The following is a 23,644-nucleotide window of genomic DNA, read 5'->3' as shown; positions in this document are numbered from 1 at the left end:
TTTTAGGTCTAACTGTAACATCAATAGATAGACTGTGGTCATAACGGATAAGTGACAATACCCACATATGATAGCTGGCACTAAAGGGTCTAAAGTGTGCCTTACACCATTACATCGCCAGCTACCCGAAACACTGATCCAAGGCAGGATAGATCCATGCTTTCATGTTGAATACACCAAAGTCTGATGCTACCATCCATATTTTGCTGCAGAAATCAAGACTCATCAGATGAGCCAACATTTTTTTTCAGTCCTCTATCATCCAAATTTTGTGAGCCCATGTCATCTGTAGTCTCAGTTTCCTGTTTGTAGCTTACAGGAGTGGCATCAGTGGTCTTCTGCTGCCCCTCGTATGCAGAAGATGCTTTTCTGCATACCCTGATTTAAAAGAGTGTTTATTTGAGTTACTGTTGCTTTCATGTAACTTGAAGCAGTCTGACCTCTGATGCAATCAAAACATTTTCACTCAGAGAACTGCTGATCGTTATTTTCAAACTTTTGGACCATTTTCTCCACACCTAAGAGATGGTTGTGTGGTTTTCCCAGCAGATAATCTGTTTCTGAAATACTCTTACCAGCGCTTTCTGGCACCAACAACCAGGCATTTAACAAGCAGTTGAACAGGCGTACTCAGTAAAGTGCCTGGCAACTGTGTTTGTTTCACTTTTTAAAATTATATTTCATTATTATTATGTGTAGTCTGTGTTGCTTTGAGACTGTGCACCTCAGTTTAAAGCATGCCTTGTCTCCAGCATCGGCTCCATAGACTCTCTCCTCATTAGCTGTTTTTTTTCTAATTATAATACAGTATTCCCGATTGAGTTTCACACAAACTGTTGGACTGCATAAGAAGTCTAATGTGGTTTATGCAAGGAACTAATTTTCATGTATTTCTAAAAACAAAACGGGATGTGGTTGCTATAATAACTGTGTAAGTGGTGCTTTGGTGATATCAAAGATGAAACCTCCTGTGGCAGCACATTTCTCACAGCTGATAGGATCACAGATCTCAGTCTGAAATTTCCAGCGGATATTGATATTGACACTCAGGTCAGCTGATTAAATTGATGATATATATATATTTATATATTTATATATTTATATTTGGTGGTTTTTGTTTTTGTGTCTTTAAAGAAGTTTTCTTTATTCAAAGTTTCTTGTTGGGAATCAGATATAACACAGAGGATCTACGCCCTAATAAATACAAACTGGACAGGGGTCAGAGGTCAAAGGTTACGGGACTGAAGTGCAATGACCCCAGCACAGCAGGGACATTCAGTCCTTAGAAATGTAACCCATTCTGCAGTGTGGCCTTTCTGCTACTCGCCCAGCCCCCCACTGTGTCGGTGCATGGACAGCGAGAAGGAAAATCCAATTCAGGAAACATTTCTACTTCTGCAGCAGCACACGGATTAGAAATGTGACATATGGATAAAGAGGAATGAGGGAATTTCAAAAACAACACAATAGCAGTTACAAGATTAATGTATTTGGGCAGGAGATGATTTAATTTAAATGAATACGATGTAAAACAGTTTAGAAAGAGGCTAACTCGAGACTTTACTCCAGCGCTGATGCTGTGATCGTTCAGTAGGTACCACAATGCATTGACACCCCCCACCCCCCTTCCCTCCAGAAAAAAAGAGATTAAAAAAAAAAAAAAAAAAAAAAGACATTTGACAAGAATGTCTCATGGTTTTAAATTTATGTGTCAACATATTTCACACATACACACCAGTTTTAACTGTGATAGTCTAACAGTCACCACGGATGGTTTCCAGTGCTTTTATTTACAGAAAAGTGACTAGACTTCATGTTACTGTACACTTTGATATTTTTCCCTTTTTATAAATACCCATAGGGTAATAGGTCCTCAGTAGCTTTGAGTGCATTATATAGAACACACAACCCTAGGTTAATGCGTCTTTACTAGCGATACAAAACAGAGAACAAAGTACCAATTGTAACATCGAAAATAAAGGATACACCATGTTACAAAGTTACAGAAAATACATACTATATATATATATTTATATATATGTGTGTGTTTGTGTGTGTGTGTGTATAGATATATAGTCACAGAAAAACAGCAAAAAGGCTTGCGACAGAATACACTTTTTCTTTCTAAGTCACATTGTTCATCATTTTTTTTTAAAAAGTATCCAAGATGAAGAAACCTTAACCAAGGTCTTTCTTGAGTTTGTATCGGTCACCTGTGATGTTAAGTATCCCAGGAGAACGTTAAGGCAGTGCAGTCCATCATCATCATCGAGCTGCAGTGCAAGCATCTGCTGCAGAGGGCTCACGACAGGATACTGCTGAGCAACAAGAGGAGACTGAGATTGTACAGCTTAGAGCACGCAGAGCCGTCAGTCGCTGGACATCACTGACGGAGGGGCGGGCGGGTTGGTGGGACCGTGTGTGCGCCCGACCTCGTGGATGAGGGAAACTCTGGCAGAGGTGTACATTCCTTAAATCGAAGGCACAGCTTGGCAGCAGCATTGCACTCTCATAATGATTTTGCTGCAATCTTATTTTGTTTTTCTTCTGTCGACTGCTGAAGAAACTTTAATAAACCTCCCCACAAGTTGCAGCCAATCATTGGATGTGATTGATGTAATGCGTGTTTTAAAATTGTCAGAACATCCACGCCGTGATTCGTTTTACCTTACGCTGGCGCATTTTACTCTCCGTTCCCTTTTTTTTTTTCATGCGCTTGATTGGAAAGTGTTCACAGCTCTCAGATTTAAGGCTATTTGGCCCAGCCGGTGGTGGCCTCCCCGTTGATGTAGGCAAAGCCGGGGAAATGTTGCGAGTGTTCGTACTCTGAGTTCCTGCGTGGGCCCAGAGGTGAGTACATATCCCCAGAGGTGGCATAGCGGGACGAATGCATAGGCGGGCTGGTGTAACAGCTGTTACCTGGTGACACATCTGGCCACCGGGGGGCAACAGGCGTGGGGTGCAACCGAGGAGTGCTGCCCATCAGGCACGGCTCCATTCGGGACATCTGGCTGTTGAGCTGGTACTGTGGAGAGGAAAAGGAGGGGGATAAGTTAAGTAGAAGATGGAGCAGTACTTCTATGGTGCTGTTCGGCTTTGACTGCTATTCAAAGTGCTTTTTTCTAGTTAGTCACTCTTCGCTGGAACCATCAGGGGCAACTCAGGGTTTGGTATCTTGTCCAAGGCCCGAAGAAGACCACCAATCTTCTAACTGGTAAACTATATCAGTCAACCCCAAGTGATGGCGAGCATTAGAGGAGCTGTTGCGTGGATTTTATCTTTTTCCATCCTTTATGTTAGGATACCTGATCTAACTCTCTTCCTGACAGCAAGTCATTTAAATGCTGCCCTCTTTGCGCTGCCAGAGTGATACGAACCTTAAAATTCCCTTTTCCACAGGTCTCGTGGTCCTGAAAGGTGACCACGACCCGGCCGATATCTCATTTGATGCTGTATTAAGCATAAAATATTGGGTTTGAACTGACCCTGCTGCTGGTAATTTCCTGTCATGGGAAATTGCTTCACAAGTTGTGGCACAGTGGTCAAAATAGAAAATTAAGCCACTTAAGAAAATGAGGGTTTCACCCAAAAAAGTGCTTTTTCTCTCTCCCTCCTTGTGTGTGCGTGCATGTGTGTGATCTGTTGCCTGTGGTGACTGACCTCAAACAGACCAAATCTGCCTGTTGACAAAAATATTTTGGACAGATGGGGATCCGGCAAAGTTTTCAGACCGTTTCAGCTCCATGTCCAACCTCTCGCAGTGACAAAGTGCAGGCATTGTGCCCTATTTAAGCTCAGACGGGGCTAAAAAAAAAAAAAATGTGGAAGTAGACCCTTTCCCCTTTTTTTAACTAAATATAAACACGACAGTCGAAGCCATTATGAGGGATCACGGCATGGAAAAAGACAGTCAGTGCAGAACAGGCGGCTCAGCTGCCTCTTGTTCACAAGCAGAAAAGAGACCATTGAATAACAATATTTTAATAAACGCCCCCTTGCCCTGCTCCGTGGCCACTGGCTCAGACAGATGAAGAGACTATTGAGAGCTGGAAAGAGAAGTAACAGAGCAAGGCCCCCCCCTTGGCCCCGGCCGAGCCACCTTTCACTGTCTGCTTCCGCTGTGTGGAGAGGGTGATTCAGGGACTTTTAGAAACACTGCGAGCGCTGAGGCCCAGCTGATCTCCTCCCTCTATAAAGGCAGCAGAGGCTGGAGGACCCTTGACAGGAAATTGCCACCAAAAGAGTAAAACTCACTCGGTAACATCAGCGGCTCAATCTCATTCTAATAACCTTTCTTTTCTTTTTCTTTTTTTTTTAAAATAGCATCATATTTAAATCTATTTATTCCCCTAAAAGGACAACTCAGTCAGTTCATCCTCACATTTAGTTTATCAGATGCTACATATTTTTTAACACGTAGTATCAGCCTCATATAATGCATAAAGTTTAAGTAGCAGTTAGGCATCACACAAGGTATTAAACCCCAGTATTTTCATACTGATACTTATGACTTACTTAGCTACTTACTTGAGTTACTTTATACAGTTTAAATCATAGTTTTACCTCCACGCTGTGAAAGTCTAAAAGTGTCCTATCACTGCATAGATGCAATCCAGGATTTCAGATCATCCAACAGTCAGAGGGTTTTTTTTAATCTTTGGAATCTAACAAATGTCTTCCCAAGTGTTTCATTTATTTTCTTTCATTATTAAAACCTAATACTTTTATTATTTAGCATTAACAGGTCCTTAGATTAATATAAAACCTGAATTCATCTGATCTGCTACCACACCCCATTCCTGAGCATCAGAGCCTGACCTGTGCAGATGTACGGTGGTAGGCGGAGTAGTGCAGCGGGGCTGGGATCGTCGGCTCGTGGGCCAAACTCGGGTACTGGCTCTGGATGGAGTGAGGATGCTGGTTGGCGTAACTGCCATAGTTGTAGCTACCAGTGTACCTAAAATGGAGTTAAACAGTTGAAATTTAGTAAATATAATGAATCCAAAAAATAAATTGAGAATGTATTTTAATACTGCAATGCTCAATAGTTTTGTAATCACCCATGCTCCTCCCTGTAGACTGGCATCCTGTGGGCAGAAGATGGAGGGGGTACGGGAGCGCTGCTCCTCATACAGGACAGCTGCTGCCCGGCCTCTGGAGCGGCTCCGCCTGCTGTTGTCACTGTGTATGTAAGGGACCAGGTATATGACTGAACAGCGCCTGGTAGACACATATATAGACACAGAGACAGACGCTTTGGCGCAGAGGAACTACGTTAAACTCTGCTTATTCTGGGCTTTTTGTACGCGAGTCCTGTCTCACCTGTCGTGGCAGGTACTCCGGTGTACTCCGGGGACACGGCTGCTGTGGGGGAGCTGGCCGAGGAGACGCCCACAGAGTGGACTGACCGAGCGGGAGAGTAGGATCCCGGAGACGGCGAGGCAGGGGCGGTTTCTGTCAGCGTAAATTCCTCCTCTCTCTCTGCTGAAGGTGTCGGGAGGAAACAGGCGGTTAGACAGTTTAATGCAAAGAGGGATGCTATGTTAAAGAGCCAGAACAAATCTTCAGTTAGACAACAAAGTCTTTTTGTGTGGCAGAAAACAGGCTCATTCTAAAAGATTCATCAATACAAGGTCACTGCAAACAAGTGTATACATTTTATTCTATAATATATAAGATTAAAAAAAAACATTTAAAATTGAGAGAAATGAACAGGAACACCTTACAACAGTGAATTCCTGGACAGGTAAGAATAAACTACCTCTGCGGGTGTTTCGGAGGCTTTTCTGGACAGTCACCACAACATTTAGGGTGCAAATCTCCCTGGGTACGCGCAAACGTATGTCTAAGGTTTCCAGGCAAAGCTATGTCAAAATTTCAAGTTCAACTTCTAGAGTCAAACTTGAGAATAAGTCAAAATTTTTGAGATAACAGATGGAAATTTTTACTTATGGATGATAACAATTTCTTTTTTTCCAGTTGTGAAAACAAGCTTCCTTATATTACTTGATAATAATGTTGAGTGTTGACTAACAAGTGTTAAATTAATTTATTCTCATTTGTTTAAAAAAAAGTATAATACATAATAAATGACCCAAAAGTGGCTCTCACATAAAACAAATCAATTATGCTGGAAGTTAAGAATAATAAATAAATAAAACAGTTCTTTTTTCATTTAACAGATATTCAACAGATTTTTTAAATTCAAGTTAATTGTATTTATGTAGAACATTTAAAAGAACCAGAGTGTTTTCCAGGCAAAAAAATGACACTAATGACCAAAATATGAGAAATAAATCAAATAGTGTAAAATTAAACACCTGTAACTTAAACCTGATATTAGAAACAACAATAAAAAAATCATGAAAACGTTGGTTGGAGAGGATTTATGTGGGATGGCAGACTACTGCAGAGCCTGGGGACAAGAACAGCAAAGGCCCGACCTGGAGGGCTTTAAAACCAAATGAAAACCATTTAAAATCAACTCTGTGTTTCGGAGGTAGAAACTGAGCTAAAACAGGAGCGACGTGCTGTCTTTTATGTGCACCAACTGTGTTTTGAAGCATCTGCAATCGAGGAAAAGTGAAATTGGACGATCCTTTACAGAGGAAGTTGCAGAGGTGCATCACTGAGAGGTGATGTAGGTGTGGCATAAACTAAAAACACCACTGATCTGATTGTTAAAAGTCAGAGATCTGTATATAAAAACGTGCCTTTGTTTGGGTATTTGTAGGGATTGGAATCGGAGGAAAGTAAGCCAACTTCAGCTTTTCTATCATTTAGCTGAAGGAAGATTTTTGCCATCAAGGGTTATGGATCATCCAATCAGTCAAAGTTAAGTTCAGGGTTTTGGAAATGTCCACTGATGTAGTCACCTTACCAAACAGCTGTGCTGCTGGTTACCACCTGCACCTACAGCTGGAGCGCTCACCTGTGCTGCCCTCGCCTTTCATGGCCCTCATGAGGTCGTTGGCTCTCTCCTGGCAGTGCAGGGACTCCAGCAGGTAAAGCACATAGTCGTCAAACATGAGATGGATCAGGTGGAAGGAGCCTGCAGACGTATACAAGAAAGCCCAATCAGACAGTAGAAGCATTTATCTGGAGTTAGAGTGGCACAGTTCCAGTGAGTCGCTGAAACCAAACAAACATCTGTCCAGCATGTAACTGATTACAACCATTGAGATGATGACATCACATCCTGCAGGCATGACAGGAGGGCCGCTGTTATTAAAAAGGAGCGAGCGCGCTTGTTTCCGTGTACCGAGTCAGTGCCAGAAATATGTCAGCTGACCCCGGGGGTCGCACGAAAGATGAGCATGTGAGGGAGTGTCACAATTGTGTCATTGTGCCGGCCGCTTCTGCCGCCGCCGTGTGCATAATAAACACTTGTGGCCATTGAGGGGAGCCGGGTGTAACACTGACCGGTCATAAAATGGGAAAAGACAGGCAAACGCATCGGGGAGAGGGGAGGGGCGACCTTTGTTAATTAGCTGTTTGTGCACAGAGACCTGCTTTATCAAAACACTGCAACCAGCTGTGTCTTTGATATTCACAGACAGGGACAGAGGAGGGGAGAGAAAAGCCATTTTCTTTTCTTTAATTTTTACTGCTTGTCGCTTACCACAAACAGTAAGCTGTTAAAGCAGCAGCCATTTCACTCGTGCCTACTCTCTCCTCGTCTCAAAGTCGAAGCTAAGCAAGCAGAGGAATCATTAAATGAGCATTTAGCCCCAATTAAGAGACATTTCATCTCTTTATATCAGTTTGATTTGGCTCATATTAGCTTTTAAATGTGAAAATCATGAGCAAGTGAGGGAAACTCTAAACTTATACTTAAAAAACCCTCAAATTTCACTAAAGATATTATTAGTGGAGCCATTTTCAGCAGTTTACATGGATGACACAGTAAATAAAACGACTGTCAACGCTGTGTGTTTTCTGTTGCATGAAAAGCAGGAGGAGCTCACCGAAGCTGGGCGCGCTGTGCAGGGTCATATCCCGGATGACTCTGGTACCAAAACACGACCACATAAGCAGGAACTGCTGGGCCACCTTCTTCAGGCTCCCGGGCCTCTTCCCCGCCACCTAGAGAGAACATTTCCATGAGAAAAGAGGGGGGAAGGGTGGGGACGCCGGGGTAGAATTAACCTCCGGGTCCGTATTGGGGCTTAACCCTCAGGAACGAAAAACATGTCAACAAGTCAACTATTTAATTTGCCCCCGGGGACACGCCTTCCCATTGAACTATTGTCTGAGCAGTCCAAGACGTTGCCGGGGAGACGGAAATTTTACAAGGCAATATCTGGCACATAATGGACGCAAATGGGAAGCTTGAAGACATCATTAACTGGGAGGATCGCAACCTAAGTGACTCGGTTTAAGAGAGAGTTGCAGGGAAGAGAGGGAAGAGGGCTTTCAGCCACAGGTGTCTCAGTGAGGGGAGGATTATAAAAAAATATGCACTTTTCACCTGTGCAGCTTACACTGAAGTGTCTAAACAACCACACAAAAACAGGGGATAATGCCTGTTAGCTGTCTGACCTTGACGACGCAGCGATCCACCATCGAGTCCAGCCACTCGATGTAAGCCTCGATCGGCGACTGCTCCTCCAGCAGACGATCAAACTCCTGATACACTGTGAGAGAAGGGAGCGTTACATAGAACACAAACAGCACCTTCACCTTCACACAGCAGCTTCTACGTATGTGTGACCTCTGACCCCTTCCGGGCCAATGCAGAGGCGCGAGGGTGCAGGGAATTGGAAATGCTCCGCAGGGTGTTTGAGAGCAGATTGAACTTGTTTAACCTTTTGCTCTCCGTCATTAACGCTCTGACTCTGCCGGCCGTGGGAATGACCGTCCCTCGGCGAGTCGTTCACGTCATAGTAAAGTGCCCGTCCGGGTGAGTCAGGGCGACTTACAGTGGATAATAAGCTGCCTGTGCTCCTCCTGCGAGTCCTCCATGGTGTAAAGTGTCTGCTTGGTGATGCTGTTCAAGTCCACGTTCCTCCAGTCCTCTAGCATTTGAAAGGTGATGTCGGCGCTGTTTATCACAGTCCGCGATGCCTTGGGACAGATAAGTCAACAATATGACAAATCTAAGCATACCCACATCCCTTATCAGCTTTGTTCTTTCATATGGATTTTATTAAAAACATTCAGACCACGATAGGCACCTGACATAGATGGTTTAGTGATGTTTGCCGCTTTAGGATCTGCGAAAATCTCCTCGATACTGAAATACAAAAGGAGAAGAAAATACAATAAATCCCTGAGAAGTTACCCTATAAAATCCATACGTGCTTAAGAAGCAAACAATCACTTTGGCATATTTTATGCTTACGTTCAAATTTGATATTCCTCAGGTTTTCTGGAAGGTCATGAAGTGCTATTTTAAGCCACTCATCGAGCTGTTTGGCAAATTTTCGAATGACCTGAGTTAAACTGTGCAGATGAGGAGAAAATGAAGCACATTTAGTACCTGAGACAAAACACGTGATTTTATTTAATAAGGGTCACAACTAAAGAACTAATTAACTGTTAGAGCCATAAAAACGAAACATAAAGAGCAGACCATGAGTTCAAAACCATTTCGGAGCTCAGGATTGAGCACTGATCCTCAGTAAGACTGTTCAATTTGTTTTTTCACAAAAGACTCAAATTTAATTTTTTCAGCACGTCTTTCTTGTTTTGTCTTCCAGATGAGACTTTACTTGAAACTTTGAAGCTTTAGAAAACGAGCCACCCCGCCTTTACACATCACGGTAAATAAATTAATTGTGTTTCCAAACAGCTGATAACTTTAAAACTGAAGATGTGCCTGCAAATCATCGGAGATGGAATGACGTGACCCTACAAGACACACACTGTAAAAGTGTAGCTGCATAAGCTGTGCACAAGATATTAAAACCACAAAAAGAGAGGTTAAATCAGGATATTACTGTGAACTCTGAGCTGCAGTAGAGGGACACTCTCACCTATCAGGCAGTGCTTGCAGGACGGTGGGCATCAGCACCCCTGAGATGGCCTTGTAGAGGATGGAGTCACAGACACCGACGATGTTCACCACCGTGGGGGAGCCGAGGACAGGAAGCATGTGGGGCGGCATGCCCTGCCAGAAGTGCAGCAGGAAGCTCTGGACCTGTGGCCGTTGCACACGACGTGATATTACAAACATACAAGCGGCAAACACCGAATGTGCTCAAACAGACTTTAAAGTGGTCATTTTAAACAGAAAAGGACTCGCCTCATCAAAGTTGGCCCGAATAACGGTGTCCAGTATCCTCTGACAGTGTGTTCTGTACATCATGATGAAGGTTGACACCTGTGGGCAACAGCAGGGTATTAATCTAATTGCATAACAAACTTAATAGCTTTTTTTTCTCTTTGGGAAAAAAAAATGCTGCAAAAACAAGAAGATAAATCTTGAACAAAGCATGGGAGCCAATAAATAGATGTTACAGGCCTAGGCTTGAGCGGAGTAATATAAAACGAGCTTTAGAGATCAGCAAAACACAAACCATTTAAAATCATGGCCCCCCTTTAAAAGCCGGACAGCTAGTGCCTGTCCTTTTGTCCACAGCTAGATCTTATTATCTCCTCCAAAAGATTAAGAGTTAGAGAGGAGCCAGCATATAAATCCTCAAGGTCCTTCTCTAAACGCAAACCCACTGAAGCTCCCGGGGCAGATAAAAGAGCCAGAGGGGGCGCAGAGCTGGTGAGATGGCAAGCAACGGCGAAGGGAGGAGGGGGCTGAGGGGGGCGCTGGAAGGATGGACTTTTAAAACTCCTGTTTACCCTTTCTTCTGGCAGGCTGGCAGGCAAATTTAGGTCTTTGACATTTGGAAACTCTGGCAGGAGCGTCCCCAGTTTGGAGCGCGGTGAATACGCCACTGTCTGCTTCGTGGCCTCTTTCTTCCCCGTCTCGTTCACCCACGCCGCTCCCTTTTTGGAGTACATCACATCATAATACTGGGAGGTCTCCTTCACCGCTATTCCATAGTAGTGATACCTGAGGAGCAGAGACGACGGACAGATCAATGGCAAGGACGTTTGAGGATCACTTGGCTGATATATAATAAAATAAAATATTGTTTGAAAATTCTAATGTCTTTTTTTAAATAAATGTTATTTACAAAATAATAATAATACTCAAAGTGTGATTTAATTTTTTTTATTGATTAATTTTAATTTTGCTTTTTGAATACATGTCTTTTGTTTTTTTATTTTTTAGGTGAATATTTCCAAAAGTACGTTATCAGAAAAGCAATAAGTTCTTTCATATTGCTTTTCAAAGACAATTTACAAATAAATATATCCACTAATTTAAAAAAGCATGTGAACAAATCATTACAGGTTGTTGTGCAGGAAGAACATGACAAAAAAATATTTTTTAAAAAGGAAAACTACAGGAACATAAGATAAATGGTAAATGGCCTGTATTTATATAGCGCTTTACTAGTCCCTAAGGACCCCAAAGCGCTTTACATATCCAGTCATCCACCCATTCACACACTGGTGATGGCAGCTACATTGTAGCCGCAGCCACCCTGGGGCGCACTGATGTCAGCAAAGCACAAAATGCAGTCTAAACATGTGGTTTTTAACCCTTGTGTGGTGTTCGTATTTTTGTTACTCAGCCAGTGTTCATGGGTCTGGTGGACCCGCTAGAGTTTTGGCTTTCCAAATTAACACTATCAAACAATTTTATGTTAAATTACTCAACAGATGTTTACTTCATCCCAATTACAAGACATATGAACAGCAAACATGGTTAATTTTTTCCCTTTACCTTTGTTAGATCACATTTATGAATTAATGTGCTTCTCGTTTTTCTTTTATATAAAATGTTATAAATAAATCAGTTATAATCAAGTGGAGTGAGTGGAAAGACACAACACATTTACACGTGAAAAAATAATTAATTGTTTAATTTTTCTTTTGAAAAAAACTGAACACGGGTCTCACAGACCCGAACACCATACAAGGGTTAAATGTTTTTAAGCTGAGGAACTGACTCAGCTTCTCTAACATAAAAACCCTGAAACATCTTACTTTGACTGCCCTCTTGTTCCCAGTCGTCTGGTAGTCAGTGCTGGAAACTGCTGCCTTATGATCTGTTTATTGTGAGAGAAATACTGTTAGCAAGTATAGATTCAAAATATTTATGTGTTTTTGTCTGCGTTGGATAAAACCAAAAGAAAAAGAAAAGATGGTGTAAAGAGGCGACATAAGGAAGCACCTTATGTCGCAGGTGTGTGCATTTTACTTGTTATTATTGTACAATATGGCTTTACAGCACGCAGAAGTCAACAGAATACGCTGCACTTCATTTTTAGCTCTTGGTGAGAGAGTGTTTAATAAAGTTGGTCTTGCAGTCATATCCACAGGGAGCGCCGTGCAGAAGAAAAGCTTCCAGAGTCTATGTATTTATGACATCCATGGGTATTACTCCCCCTCCCTTACCCCCATATCTACAGCCTCCCTGCATCTTTCCACCCACCCATCCTGACTCCTTCTCTCCCTCTTTACCTTTTCCACTCCCTCCTTTCCACCTTTCCTCTCTCTTTCTCTTTCTCTCTTTTTTTTGTCCAAAGAGATTGGCTCCTCGGTCCAGCTCCTGGTGCAGAAACTTTAGCAAACAGTGTAGCTCTCCATTGTGTGGGATGAAAAAAGAGGCCAAGCTGTGAAGTTTCTGTCAGGCCCCGCTTGATAAATGAGCAGACAGGGAGGCAGTCCGGGCCCTCTCTCGTTTTTTTGTCCTGAATCAATGAAGCCTTCCTAAAGGACACCCCACACTGCTCCAGCCACTGATCTAACATTCCGCAACATCTCACCCTTCCAAATTTCCTTTAATTACACATTAATCCAGGCCCCTTCTCTTTTTCAATATCTTCCGACAGGAGCTGTGGAGGGGCGGGGGTAGGCCCGGGTTGGGGGTTGGGGCTGGAGTCCAGGGTACAGGGGATGGCTGGGGGTAGGAAGGCTGAGGAACTTCTTGGGGTTGTGGGAACAGACCAAAGCACATCTCCTTTGGCTCTAGATTATGTGTTCAGCGAGAGCTTTGCTTCACACTGAGTTTTGATCTGATATAACTTCAACACAGCCGCACAAAAACCGACCCAGGCGTGCAACGGCCCCAGCGTAACGCTCGCGGCTGACTGAGCAGAAGACCGCCTCGATTTGTGGTGCATCTGCAACATCAGCTATAAGTTTTAACTTCGTACCTGAATATTAAAAACACTAAAAACTAAAAGAAAGTAGTAATAATTGTGAAAAGGCATTTCACAAATTAAACACTCCTCCCAAGCTACAATAGATGTGACTGTTGACTCTCCACACTGTCTGATCTTCATCACTACTCAAGTTTGCATTTCACCTTTCCAAAGCTGGCTGCGTTCACAGGCTGCGTGTCGTGCTTTTCGCTGAAGTCTAGGTAATGCATATAGAGGGCACTTCGGGGGATGCACACACCTTCGGCTATCTCGTAGTTTTCTTCTAGCCTGTGAATAACAAAGGGGGAAATGTCAGGTGGACATTTGGAAGCTCGTGTATGGTTTTATGACGAACAGGGCGTTTAAAAATTACCGTGATCTGATATTAAACTGCACGATGTTAGAGTTTATGTTATTAAGAGGACAGATTAAAGCAGATATGCCATTAGGGTACCGCCTCAAATTCAGTTCAAAGATGAGAAGAAAGAAGTAAGACACAATATAAATTAAAGAGCTACATCATGGTAATCATTATCTTACTTCCAGTGTAACAACACTGTAGCAGTGTTTATTATAAAGCAAACTGTCTGTTGCATCCCAGCAGAGCTAACTGTTTCACGGAACAGCCATGCATTGGGTTGTCATGCAAGACATGACAACGCATCAACAAAGACAACAGCTACTCCCTCGGGAGTTGCAACATCCATTTTTCCTGCAACCTCGTCTCACTAACAGCTGCAGTGGACAAATTCACATTAAAGCAGAACAGCTGTTTATCAGTGTTCCCAATACTGGACGTCATATTTCATCAATCTTTGATCGTCGACAATGAGCACGTCATAATTTCTAAATGATTCACATTGAAATATTTGCCCTTATTTACACAAGCAGCATTTGTGCTCTTAACTGTTTGCCAACACAGGAGACATGAACACTTCTGACGTAATTAGCATTTCAGAGATGGTTTCAAGTATTCTGCCCCCAGTGGCTCAACAAAGCAATGACTTCAATACTTCAGCGTTGCTTTTCCGAACTCAAATATCTGAATGAGTCACTCATTTTTAAGAAATGCACATCACAACTCATGTGCATTTTTACATTTCATCCCTCATATTATTTGTGTAAATCTAACAACTTAAGAAAAAGGTAATACGATAAATACAAAACGACCTAAAACTAAGCCTTGAGGTACACCAGCATCACAATTAGTAGTTTTTATTGTTTTCTGTTTGTAGTTCACCTTTTTTTAGTTCACTTTTATATTGCAGTGGAATTTTTCACAGCCCCTGTATTATTCTCTTTAATCTAGAAAAGATTTTTAAATTAACCAATAAGATTAGCACTTAATTGCTAATCTTCTATGTGTTTACAGAGGACGCAGGAATTAAGCAAAAAGAGCGGTATGAATGTGGTATGAATGTCGGTAACAATGTCAGCCTGATTTTTTTTTCACGTTTGTAAAAACTGTCCCTAAGAAATCCTGTTTTTGGTGCAGCCGTCAAACAAATCGCTTAAATGTGATGTCTGTAACTCATTAACAACAATCAGAAGAAGAAAGCACTATTTCCACTTTGTATAAAAAAAACACCATTAAGACGCAACAGACTGATTAAGTACAAGTAAATTTGACCTTTCAAACGGTTGAACTACACGTTAAATCCTGAAACTGCTGCAATTACTTTTATTATTATTTACAGAACAAAAGTTTCATTATTAGCCTGAAACATTAATGTTTCCCATGGTTTTCCAAGCTTCTGAGACCTCATTTATTACTCCAAATAATTACCTCTTAAATGCACTTTAATGCTGGGTAATATGCCATACCGTACTGTATGTGTCTGGGTACTGCATGTAGACCTCTGCATTGGCTGATTGTCTGTTTCAGTGAAGCTGAGTAAGAACTAAGATAAATGTTCATTTACTTAGAAACTGTTTTTTGAATTGGATCCATTTTTACTGCTTTTCGGTAAAACAGCTACATTTAAGTCTTCTGACAATCAAACTGTGATCAGTCACGTGACCCAATATATTATTTTAGGTTAAAAAATTGTTCTTTAATTACAAATATACAAGCATAACTAATGCTGGACAGATTATTTACTCTTGATTCAACACCCTACCTACTTAGCTGCATAAGAACTATTTGCTGATAATTTCCTAATAGAGCATACAGTATATATTATAACATTTTTAGACTGATTTTCTTCTGTTTAAATCAACAATTTACTTATGACACAAAATAAAAAGAGACTCACTTTGAAAAGTAAAAAAAAAAAGTTCATTATTATTACAGGATATTTGATGTATAAAATTATTCTCTTTTAATTCTCTAATTTTAAACAGACTTGTCACAATTGGAGTTGGTATTCCATGTATATATACATGATATGAATGAATTGTGGTGCATGTTGAGGCTGCAGGTGCAATTATTTGTTGCTCCCTAGCAGATATAAAGTAAATTTCCCTAAAATGTGCAGAGAAACTTATCATCTGTGTGTACGGGTGACATTTAAGACAATTTAAATTAACTAAATCAATCAAATTTACTGAAAATAATAACAGAATCTGCAGGATGAAGACAACACAGGATTAAAACAATGAAAAAAAGTGCTCTGATGTGCACATTATTTAATTTTTAAAAAGAATAAAACAGACTCTTTTGTGAGTGGTTGATTTAAAGGACTGGTTACATCAGTTTTACATTAATTTGAGAATATATTTAATATTTTAAATAGGCTGTTGTGTTTTGACATGTTGCAGCTTTTCTCTTTAAATGATAAAAGAAAATTTTTTTTAATAACTTACCATTCCAGCGTAGCCGGTGTCGAATGTGGTTTCGAGGCTCTGTTATTTTCTTTTTCTTCATCTGGAATAAACAGCACACGTAGGGCTTAATTAAGTAATTACAGCAAAATGACAGAAGTGTGGCACAAACATACACTTATCATTTCTTCTCTGGCTAAATGACATTTTCTGAGGTTTAAAAGCTACGTGCAGACAGAGGATTCAGTGCAAGTACAGTCGGTCCTGCTTACGTTCATCATTGGACATGTTCCCCAGAGACGTGTGGCTGGAGTATCGCTTACTCTCACTCTCATTAAGGCATCTTTCAATCCAGCTCTCTATAAAAAAGACCAAAGATCAGCTCTTAGAAATGACTTTAAAAAATTAAAAAATGACAAATAAGTTTTAAAAAAATGTTTAGTTTACATTTTCATTCAGTTTTGTTCTTTGTTTTTTAAATTAACTTTTAATTTAACTAAAGAAAACCCACATATTTAAAAATCCCTTTTTGTGAAGTGACTAATGTCATCCTGCAGTGGAACAGAGCCAAAGCTGTATTTGCATAAACACTGCAAATCACTGGCTATACAGGACACTTTAAATGTCGCTAATGTGACAGGGTGAGCTGACAACAATCGATTGTATGGGCAGCAGCGCAGCCCTGGCTCTATTTGACATGTTTTCACCAGGACGGCAGGAATCCAGCATTGTTCTCAGGAGACTACGAGCATACACACTTGCTTAAAAGAGCCTGTGCACATTACTGAAGCAGTCTGGGGGAATAGAAGCCATTGTCCTGTTTTAATTTCTACTTAGAAATAGCTCAACTGGTGTGCTTTCTGTGAGCGAGCAGCAGCAAAACACCAAGGCTTTCATATAGAAACAGCCGAGTAGAGTGGAAAAAAATCGAATTCTTTAACTATTTTTATGAGAGGCATTCACAAAATTCTTTTACTTTAATTCGGTGTAAAAATTGCTTGGATTTTAAGCTACAGCTTTTTCTCTACCAGGAAGTTTAGAGCTAAACTGCATGTCGTAAACAGAGAATCTGAATTATAAGCATAAAAACGAAGATGTGATCAGGAAAAAGTCACCGACATATTTATGCAAAACTAAACCAAACTTTTAGGCTCTGCAACAAATGGAAATCCTTCCACATTAAAGTTATTGAACCTTTTTTCATTTGCAAGTGACAACATTCACAGCACCAGCTGCTGGTGCTGTCTGAGCACGGCATCGAGGAAGATAATAAAAACTTTTAAAAGTTAAGATTCGATGAAGAGTGGATACTTCAATCTTCAGCACGTCCTGTCTAGAGAAAAAAAAAAAAAAAAAAAAAAAAGGAGTGACTGCTCTTAAAATCCTGTCTAGAAAAAAACAACAACTAAAAACTCCAGAGGAGAAAGATTTTTTGGTACGTAAATATTTATAGCTTACTCTTTAACAGTGTTATAACACTGTAGCACTGACAGATGGTAAATAGCATCACACAGAAATTACATCATTTCCAGGTCCTCATCGTGTCTCATCAGTTCCCGTCTGCACTGGCTTCTTTCTCTAGCTTAAAAAAAAACCCTGGAAATGAAAAAGAGAATCTTCTGAAGTGGAGCTAATTCTCCACAGAGGCTCGGATCTCAAGCTTCATTTGCCACAAGAACAGATAAGTTGGGGATCTAAATAATTGGATTAAATTTGATCAACAAGTGAAAATGGATGTTCACTCATTTATGAGCACACATTTGGGACTAAACTGCATCATCCTGAAAACTATGCTAAATGACAATTAAGGACTCACATAAAAAAAACAAACCAAATTGCCTGAAAGTGTGTATAATTAGATTTGTCATTAACGTTGCAGAGAGGACTCAGTTTTACCATAAGAAACTCAGTTTCTTACCATAAGAAAATTAATTTGGTGATAAATTCTTAGTAAAAACCTGTTTCAAAGCTGAAAAAATGTCTTGCTTTAGCAGTTTTGTACCTAGTAAATAACCTTTTTAAAAAGCAGGTGCACTGTGATGTACACTTGTGTTTTTAAATGCTGCTCTCATAATTACAAGTTCTCTAGTTTGACTTTAAAAAATAACAGCAAGAAACCAATTGTGGAGACTGAAGGTCCATTTCCTGCTTTTCTCTAATCAAGTGTCTCCTGCATCTTCCCGTAAGCGAGTGTGACCGAAAACACTCCCTCGTAAGTAATTTCAGAAATTTAAAAAGCTAATGAGCATCCGGACAGTTCACCCGAATGCCTGCAGAGAAAGTTCCAGACTTGCATAAGCGCAGCAGAAAACTCATACAATGTGAATAGAAGCTGGGTTTCCTCAACATATCCAAGGCAGGCAGAGTTTAACAGGACTGACCTGTGGAATCCATGTCAGGCTCCTCCAGCAGCCCGCAATGCATCCTCTTCCCATCAACGACACTGACTCCTCCAAGAAAATGGCTTAGCGCACGTTTCTCCCTCCTCAGTGGCTCTCCCCTCGTCTAGCTCTGTGTTTCCGTGACCGCTGCCCGTCACAGGAGATGTTGAGGATCTGAGGTTCGCCCAAGAGAGGGGTGGTGTTGGCGGAGGAGAGGAGGGGAGGTGGGAATGAGGGTGGAAAGGAAGGGGGTGAGGGTGTGGGGCGGGGGGGTAGAGACTCCAGAAATCCAGCGGGGGGAAAGCCAGACCCGTCAAAATGTTTGCTGATGTTTCATGGGAAAGGGGCTGATTTTATAGGAGCCCTGATGGGGACATGTCATTGATAGGCTTGGAGGGCTGATGAATGGCCCCAAGTCAGATGGGGATGTGGCAAGGCTCACTGGAAGTCTTTTGTGGGGCTGTTTTGAATAAGAAAAGCTCCCTCCCAACGAAAAAAAAAAGAGAAAAAAAAAAAAAAAAAGAGGCTTAGATCTACGCAGTCCTAACACTGTGGCCTCCCCGTCTTCCATTATGGCATTTAATACGTTTTTATACACCCCCGAGCTCCGAATAAACATACATCTCTACACAACCACCACTCTTGCCTTTCCTTCTGGTTTTAACTCCCACTTCACATCCCTCACACACTTGTTGCCTGCATTTGTGCTGCTCCTCATTCAAACCACCCAAAGCACTATTGTGGTAACTTTTCCAGAGCTGCGGCGCAACACACATCCATAAATGATGAAACTGCACCAGTGTGAATGTTTTGGTGGAGTTCTCACCTCTTTTTTTTTTTGCAACCTTATTTTTGGTATGCCTCTGAGAAGAGGGAACGGTCACAAAGGGGGGGAAGTAAAAGTGCAAAACCCGAGGCTGGGAGGGCTCTGATGGAGTGCCTGAGAGCTGGAGAAGGGAAAGCTGTGATTAGAATATGAATGGAACCGCAGGAGAGGGGGAGAGGAGAGGGGAAAGAAGAGGGGAGAGGAGAAAGGCGGATTATGGCTGAATTACTCACCACACCATGGAGCGCAAAGAAGGACTTTCACTCGCAGTGCGCAGGCGTGGACACCACTGCTGACACTCAGCGACGCACAGGACAGGGTGACGGACACAGGGCCACGCTTAGTTAGGACAGGGGTGAGCATCAAATCGGGCTCAAACAGGAAGGAAAGAGCTGCTGGATTGGGTGAAAGGTCAGGGAAATCTAATTTTTGACTCAACTCTCAAAGCTCTAGATGCTGGCCCACAAAGTCAGGACTTCAGAGGAGGACCTAATTAATTTCAGCCTAATTTCAATGGCTCTCACTCATTTTTTCCCAGCCTAGTGACTGTTATCTGCTTATTAGTGCCTCGTAAAATAGGACAGGTGCAGCCACTAAAAAAGAGCCCTTTTCCACCAATCCCATTCTCACACACTCTGCCCGCACAAACGGATGTGCTCTGCTTTGTTTAGTGAAAAGGCCCCAATAGAGTTGTGTGTGCACGTGGGAGTAGGGGGTATGTGGTTACGCCACATACGACAAGTTGGTGGCATTAGGGCTTCACTTTAAAGAGGAAATCATATGACTTAAAGCTGCTCTCTCCCTGGTAACGTCAACAAAGCTGCTGCATCGAGCATCCAGCTGTCCACTCGTATTGAATTCAAACAGGAGACATCCTGCTCTCTCTACCGAGAGACTTCAGTCACTCGTGTTTTTGATTGTGATCAAACAAAATTAATCTTCCAAAAATCAGTTAAAAATGTGAAAAAATTAACTGTACACTGCTGATTATATATAATAATAAAAAGATACTTCTTGTTCCATGAGATGAATTCTAGAACATTTGAATGCTCATTTTCTGTGCGTGTATCAGCTGCATAAAGATGCACTGATATCAGAGCACAAACTATTTGCTCTTTCTACGAAAAGGCTTTAAATCATCAGGATTTCTGCATTGATAACTATAAAACTGTGCTCTGATTCTCATTTATACGTTTAACTAACACAAGCATCAGCTGATGCTTTGTGAGTAATCACTATTCACACCTGTAAATTCTAAAAGGTTAATACATGTCTTAAAATTGTACTTTAACTCCTTCCCAAATAAAAAAAAAAGACTTGACAACACACCTCAGTATAAATGCACAAAGTGTTAAATGCACACTATTTTGTTTTCATTACTTCTTGGGTTAAATTCATAACGAAAACATTATTTACAGTGATGCAGTGCATTCACTTTTATTTCAGGCATCTCTCTGTTTTATTACAGATTCTTTATGATTTGACAGGATGGTGGTCACCACTTGCAGAAAACAGCCCTTTCTTTATCTTTAAAGCAACACTAGGTAAGGGTGTTTGTGTATAGTATAACATGTTACTGACGTTGTATTTTTTGTTGTTGCATTTTTAATGTGTTTTGAGTTTGCATGGCCGCCACCTGGGCAGGTAATTCTCAGACTCAGTACGATTCCCACAGAGCAACTTTATAATAATATTATTATTATTACTTTGAATTTTCTAAGGAGTTTTTAATTGTGTTTTTCATTTTAATCCAGTTTAGTTTGATTTCGTTTCCTGAGCGGGTTTGCTCATTTCAGTTCAGATTTTATTGTTTACAACTAAAAATAAGCAGTTATTAAAAATTATTTTCAGGGTAGTTTTTGTCCTAAGTATCGTATTTATGACATATACCAGAGGTAAGATTTACGGAAAAAAAGTCTCACAGTGTTGTAGACATCTGAAGCCTCAATAAATACATCCATCAAAGCCTCATCAGACAAGCTGTGAGAATAAATCTCACAAAACTAACATATACAAAATTGTCATCTAAATTTGTTGTTTTGGGGTTTTTTTTCAGTTAATCTCCTAATTTCACAACATTGTTTCATTAAAGTTTTGAAAAACAAATAACTAAGTTTTTTATTTTAGGTAACTAAAATGTTTTCACATCTAGTTTTAGTTGATTCCTAGTTAATTAATTTTAAAGTTAAGGCAGGTTAAAGCATAACACAACAGAATTTGTTAATTCAGGTAATAAAAAACAATGACATCCCATGGCCCCCTTACACACACACATGTGTTCACGGTGCAGGTGTAAAGTTGCAGTCACAGTAATTCAGCATTAGAGAAGTAATGCTTTTTTACGTGTTGGGTCAAATACTTTTCAAACGGCTCAGCAAATATCAGAAAACACAGAAACGGTTTCTGAACTAAACTGGTGTCAAGAAATGTAGAGAAAGACTTGAGAAAGAAGTTAGCACAAAGGGGACGACTGCTGATATTTTATACACTAGAAAACTAAATCTCAAATGTACTGTCCTATTATTTCGTATATTTATCTGATAGTGGATCTATACATGATGTGCTTTTGAATGATATCTTTGAGAAAGACCTTGAAAAACAAATGCGTGTGCTAATTTCATGTTATTCAAAGGTTGCATGAAAACGCTGGGGCAGGTTACACTGGTTAATTTGCAGTAAGTGACAAAGTTTACAGCCATACAGGACACTGTTCGTGGGTAACAAAGATCAGTTTATATTTAAGGTGACGATACTGATTAGATTCACTCACTTAATTCTACCATTTAGCTTTATAGCGTCCTTGGGTTGGATATCTGGCATGTAGCTGCACGCACCTGCTTTTATCTTTTTGAATTTAAGTGATTAAATCAGCAGTGAAGAGTGAATCTACTGAAAAGAAGTTATTATGGGACCTCTTTGACTCTAGGGTATGTTTTCTTCACACTGCACTGCTACAGCCGATCTCAAAGTTTCCAGCTTCAAAATCCTACTTAACATTTATTAGACAGGAGAAAAGCAGACAGAAAAAAAAAGTGGGGAAATATGACCCAGGTCAGGATGTTCAAAAGATCTTGCGGTCAAAACATGTTTCAGGACAAACAATTTAAAGTTGGTGACATCCTGGAGATTTTGCCCTCAAAGGGCAACCTTTTGATATTTGTAATGAAAGAAGTCAAAGTTAAAGAAAAAACATCAACTTATTTATTATGTACACAAACAGAGAAAAAAGAAACATTAAAAAAAAGAAACAGGAAAAAAGTTTTCAGATTTTAACCAACAACAAAAATAGTCCTGTTTCAGCTTCTTTCTGCTTGTTTGTCGCTCGATCAAACATTCACAAATCAACTTATAACTCTTGCTCTAAACCTGTGACTCACACGTCCCGTCTCTGTCCTGCTCACTCGTTGTAGCGTGACAGCTTGAGTCGAGGGATGATATTCATGGACTGCAGCTCCTGGAAGAGGAGTTTGCAGGCGTAGGGGATACGCAGGGAGGAGACGTGGCAGGACGACTTACAGTAATGACACCTGAAACACGGAAACAGAACAGACGTTTATGGACCACCCGGATTACACAGCTACCAAGCTTTTTTAGTCACTGTGTAAACTTAAATATTTCCCCTTCTTTCAGTTCGTATCAATGTGCACCAGATCTTGTGATGCCCCCTAACATGTTTCACCAGCAGAAACAGCTTACCACCCAGAGTATCCCAACAGCCCGCACTGCCCACACACGTCCACCTCGAAAGCGTCGCTGGAAATCATGAGGCGCTCCAGGAGCAACATGCTCGCTCCGTAGCCGATCAGACAGTCACGTTCCATCTCACCCAAACGCAGACCTCCATCTCTGGAGCGACCCTCCGTGGGCTGCCTGTTATCAGGACAGTTGGATACGGAGAATTTAATTCAACACTTATAGGCACTAATCGAATCTCAACGTCACCACAGATGAGAAACTACCTGGTGAGAACGGCTCTGGGGCCTCGGGCTCTGGCGTGCATCTTGTCAAGAACCATGTGCTTCAGTTTCTGGTAATACACAGGTCCAAAGTAGATATAAGCCTCCAGAGGTTCTCTGAGGGAAAAGCAGGGGTCAGGAATTGTGTGCACATCAGGCTAACACATACATTACATAAGCATATAAAATCTATCATTTTTTGTAATAAAATAGTGGATAAGCAGAGCATGAGATGATTCCAACAAAAATCTGCCTTCTTTTTGGACTGCTGGTCCATAAATTTGAATAAAGAAATACTAACAATGAAAGATTTGTACACGTGATCCTTGCCTTCAGACGGCAGATTTTACACAGAAATTAAATGTACTGTTTATACACAGCTGGTGCCGGATGGACAGGCACTAACGAGGCCACTATGCCAATATGCAATTTCTGCATAATGAAAACATTCAAGCTACTGTTTAACTCATTCACTGCCATTGACGTCTATAGACGTCAATTACG

The 23,644-nt window shown here is 41.0% G+C and overlaps 2 protein-coding genes across 4 annotated transcripts in view; both read right to left on the bottom strand.

Annotated features, from left to right (window-relative positions):
• Nucleotides 1-1,688: 1,688 nt before the first annotated feature.
• Nucleotides 1,689-18,587, bottom strand: rfx4 (regulatory factor X, 4). 3 transcript variants are annotated; one of them, XM_085281858.1, is made up of 18 exons: nt 18,359-18,587; nt 16,250-16,336; nt 16,020-16,080; nt 13,379-13,502; nt 12,055-12,116; nt 10,798-11,011; nt 10,247-10,324; nt 9,978-10,141; nt 9,344-9,444; nt 9,177-9,235; nt 8,922-9,066; nt 8,542-8,636; nt 7,968-8,085; nt 6,932-7,051; nt 5,323-5,481; nt 5,061-5,220; nt 4,819-4,957; nt 1,689-3,025 (listed from the first exon to the last, which is right to left on the bottom strand). In XM_085281858.1, exons 1-18 carry the CDS (start codon nt 18,399-18,401, stop codon nt 2,753-2,755), a joined length of 2,202 nt encoding a protein of 733 aa, XP_085137984.1. In that variant the 5' UTR covers nt 18,402-18,587; the 3' UTR covers nt 1,689-2,752. The 3 variants fall into 3 exon arrangements, with proteins under 3 accessions (XP_085137984.1, XP_085137983.1, XP_085137985.1); XM_085281857.1 differs by having other exon boundaries at nt 5,323-5,484; nt 18,359-18,586; XM_085281859.1 differs by having other exon boundaries at nt 5,061-5,181; nt 5,323-5,484; nt 18,359-18,585.
• Nucleotides 18,588-18,672: 85 nt separating this feature from the next.
• Nucleotides 18,673-23,644, bottom strand: part of polr3b (polymerase (RNA) III (DNA directed) polypeptide B) — a 32,251-nt gene continuing 27,279 nt past the window's right edge. Inside the window, exons 26-29 of the mRNA XM_085281856.1 lie at nt 23,144-23,257; nt 22,881-23,054; nt 19,418-22,711; nt 18,673-19,305 (exon numbers count right to left, since the gene is read on the bottom strand). Coding sequence (XP_085137982.1) covers nt 22,582-22,711; nt 22,881-23,054; nt 23,144-23,257 — 418 coding nt within the window. The 3' untranslated portion in view covers nt 18,673-19,305; nt 19,418-22,581. The remainder of the gene's footprint in view (nt 19,306-19,417; nt 22,712-22,880; nt 23,055-23,143; nt 23,258-23,644) is intronic.

Source organism: Mchenga conophoros, linkage group LG7 (assembly GCF_057382185.1).
Source record: "Mchenga conophoros isolate Kocher_MC1m ecotype Shallow Benthic linkage group LG7, M_conophoros_male_GT1.1, whole genome shotgun sequence".
NCBI classification, from domain to species: domain Eukaryota; kingdom Metazoa; phylum Chordata; class Actinopteri; order Cichliformes; family Cichlidae; genus Mchenga; species Mchenga conophoros.
This window is presented reverse-complemented; position numbering and strand designations above follow the sequence as displayed.

What these genes read in the sequence shown, in the direction of transcription:
- rfx4 (XM_085281857.1), bottom strand. Translation starts at nt 18,401, where the DNA reads ATGCATTGCGGGCTGCTGGAGGAGCCTGACATGGATTCCACAG. An exon ending in CAGGCAGCTTATTATCCACT is followed by an intron (nt 8,637 to 8,921) that starts GTAAGTCGCCCT and finishes CTTCTCTCACAG; the next exon opens with TGTATCAGGAGTTTGATCGT. An exon ending in GTCTACAGGGAGGAGCATGG is followed by an intron (nt 4,958 to 5,060) that starts GTGATTACAAAA and finishes ACTCCATTTTAG; the next exon opens with GTACACTGGTAGCTACAACT.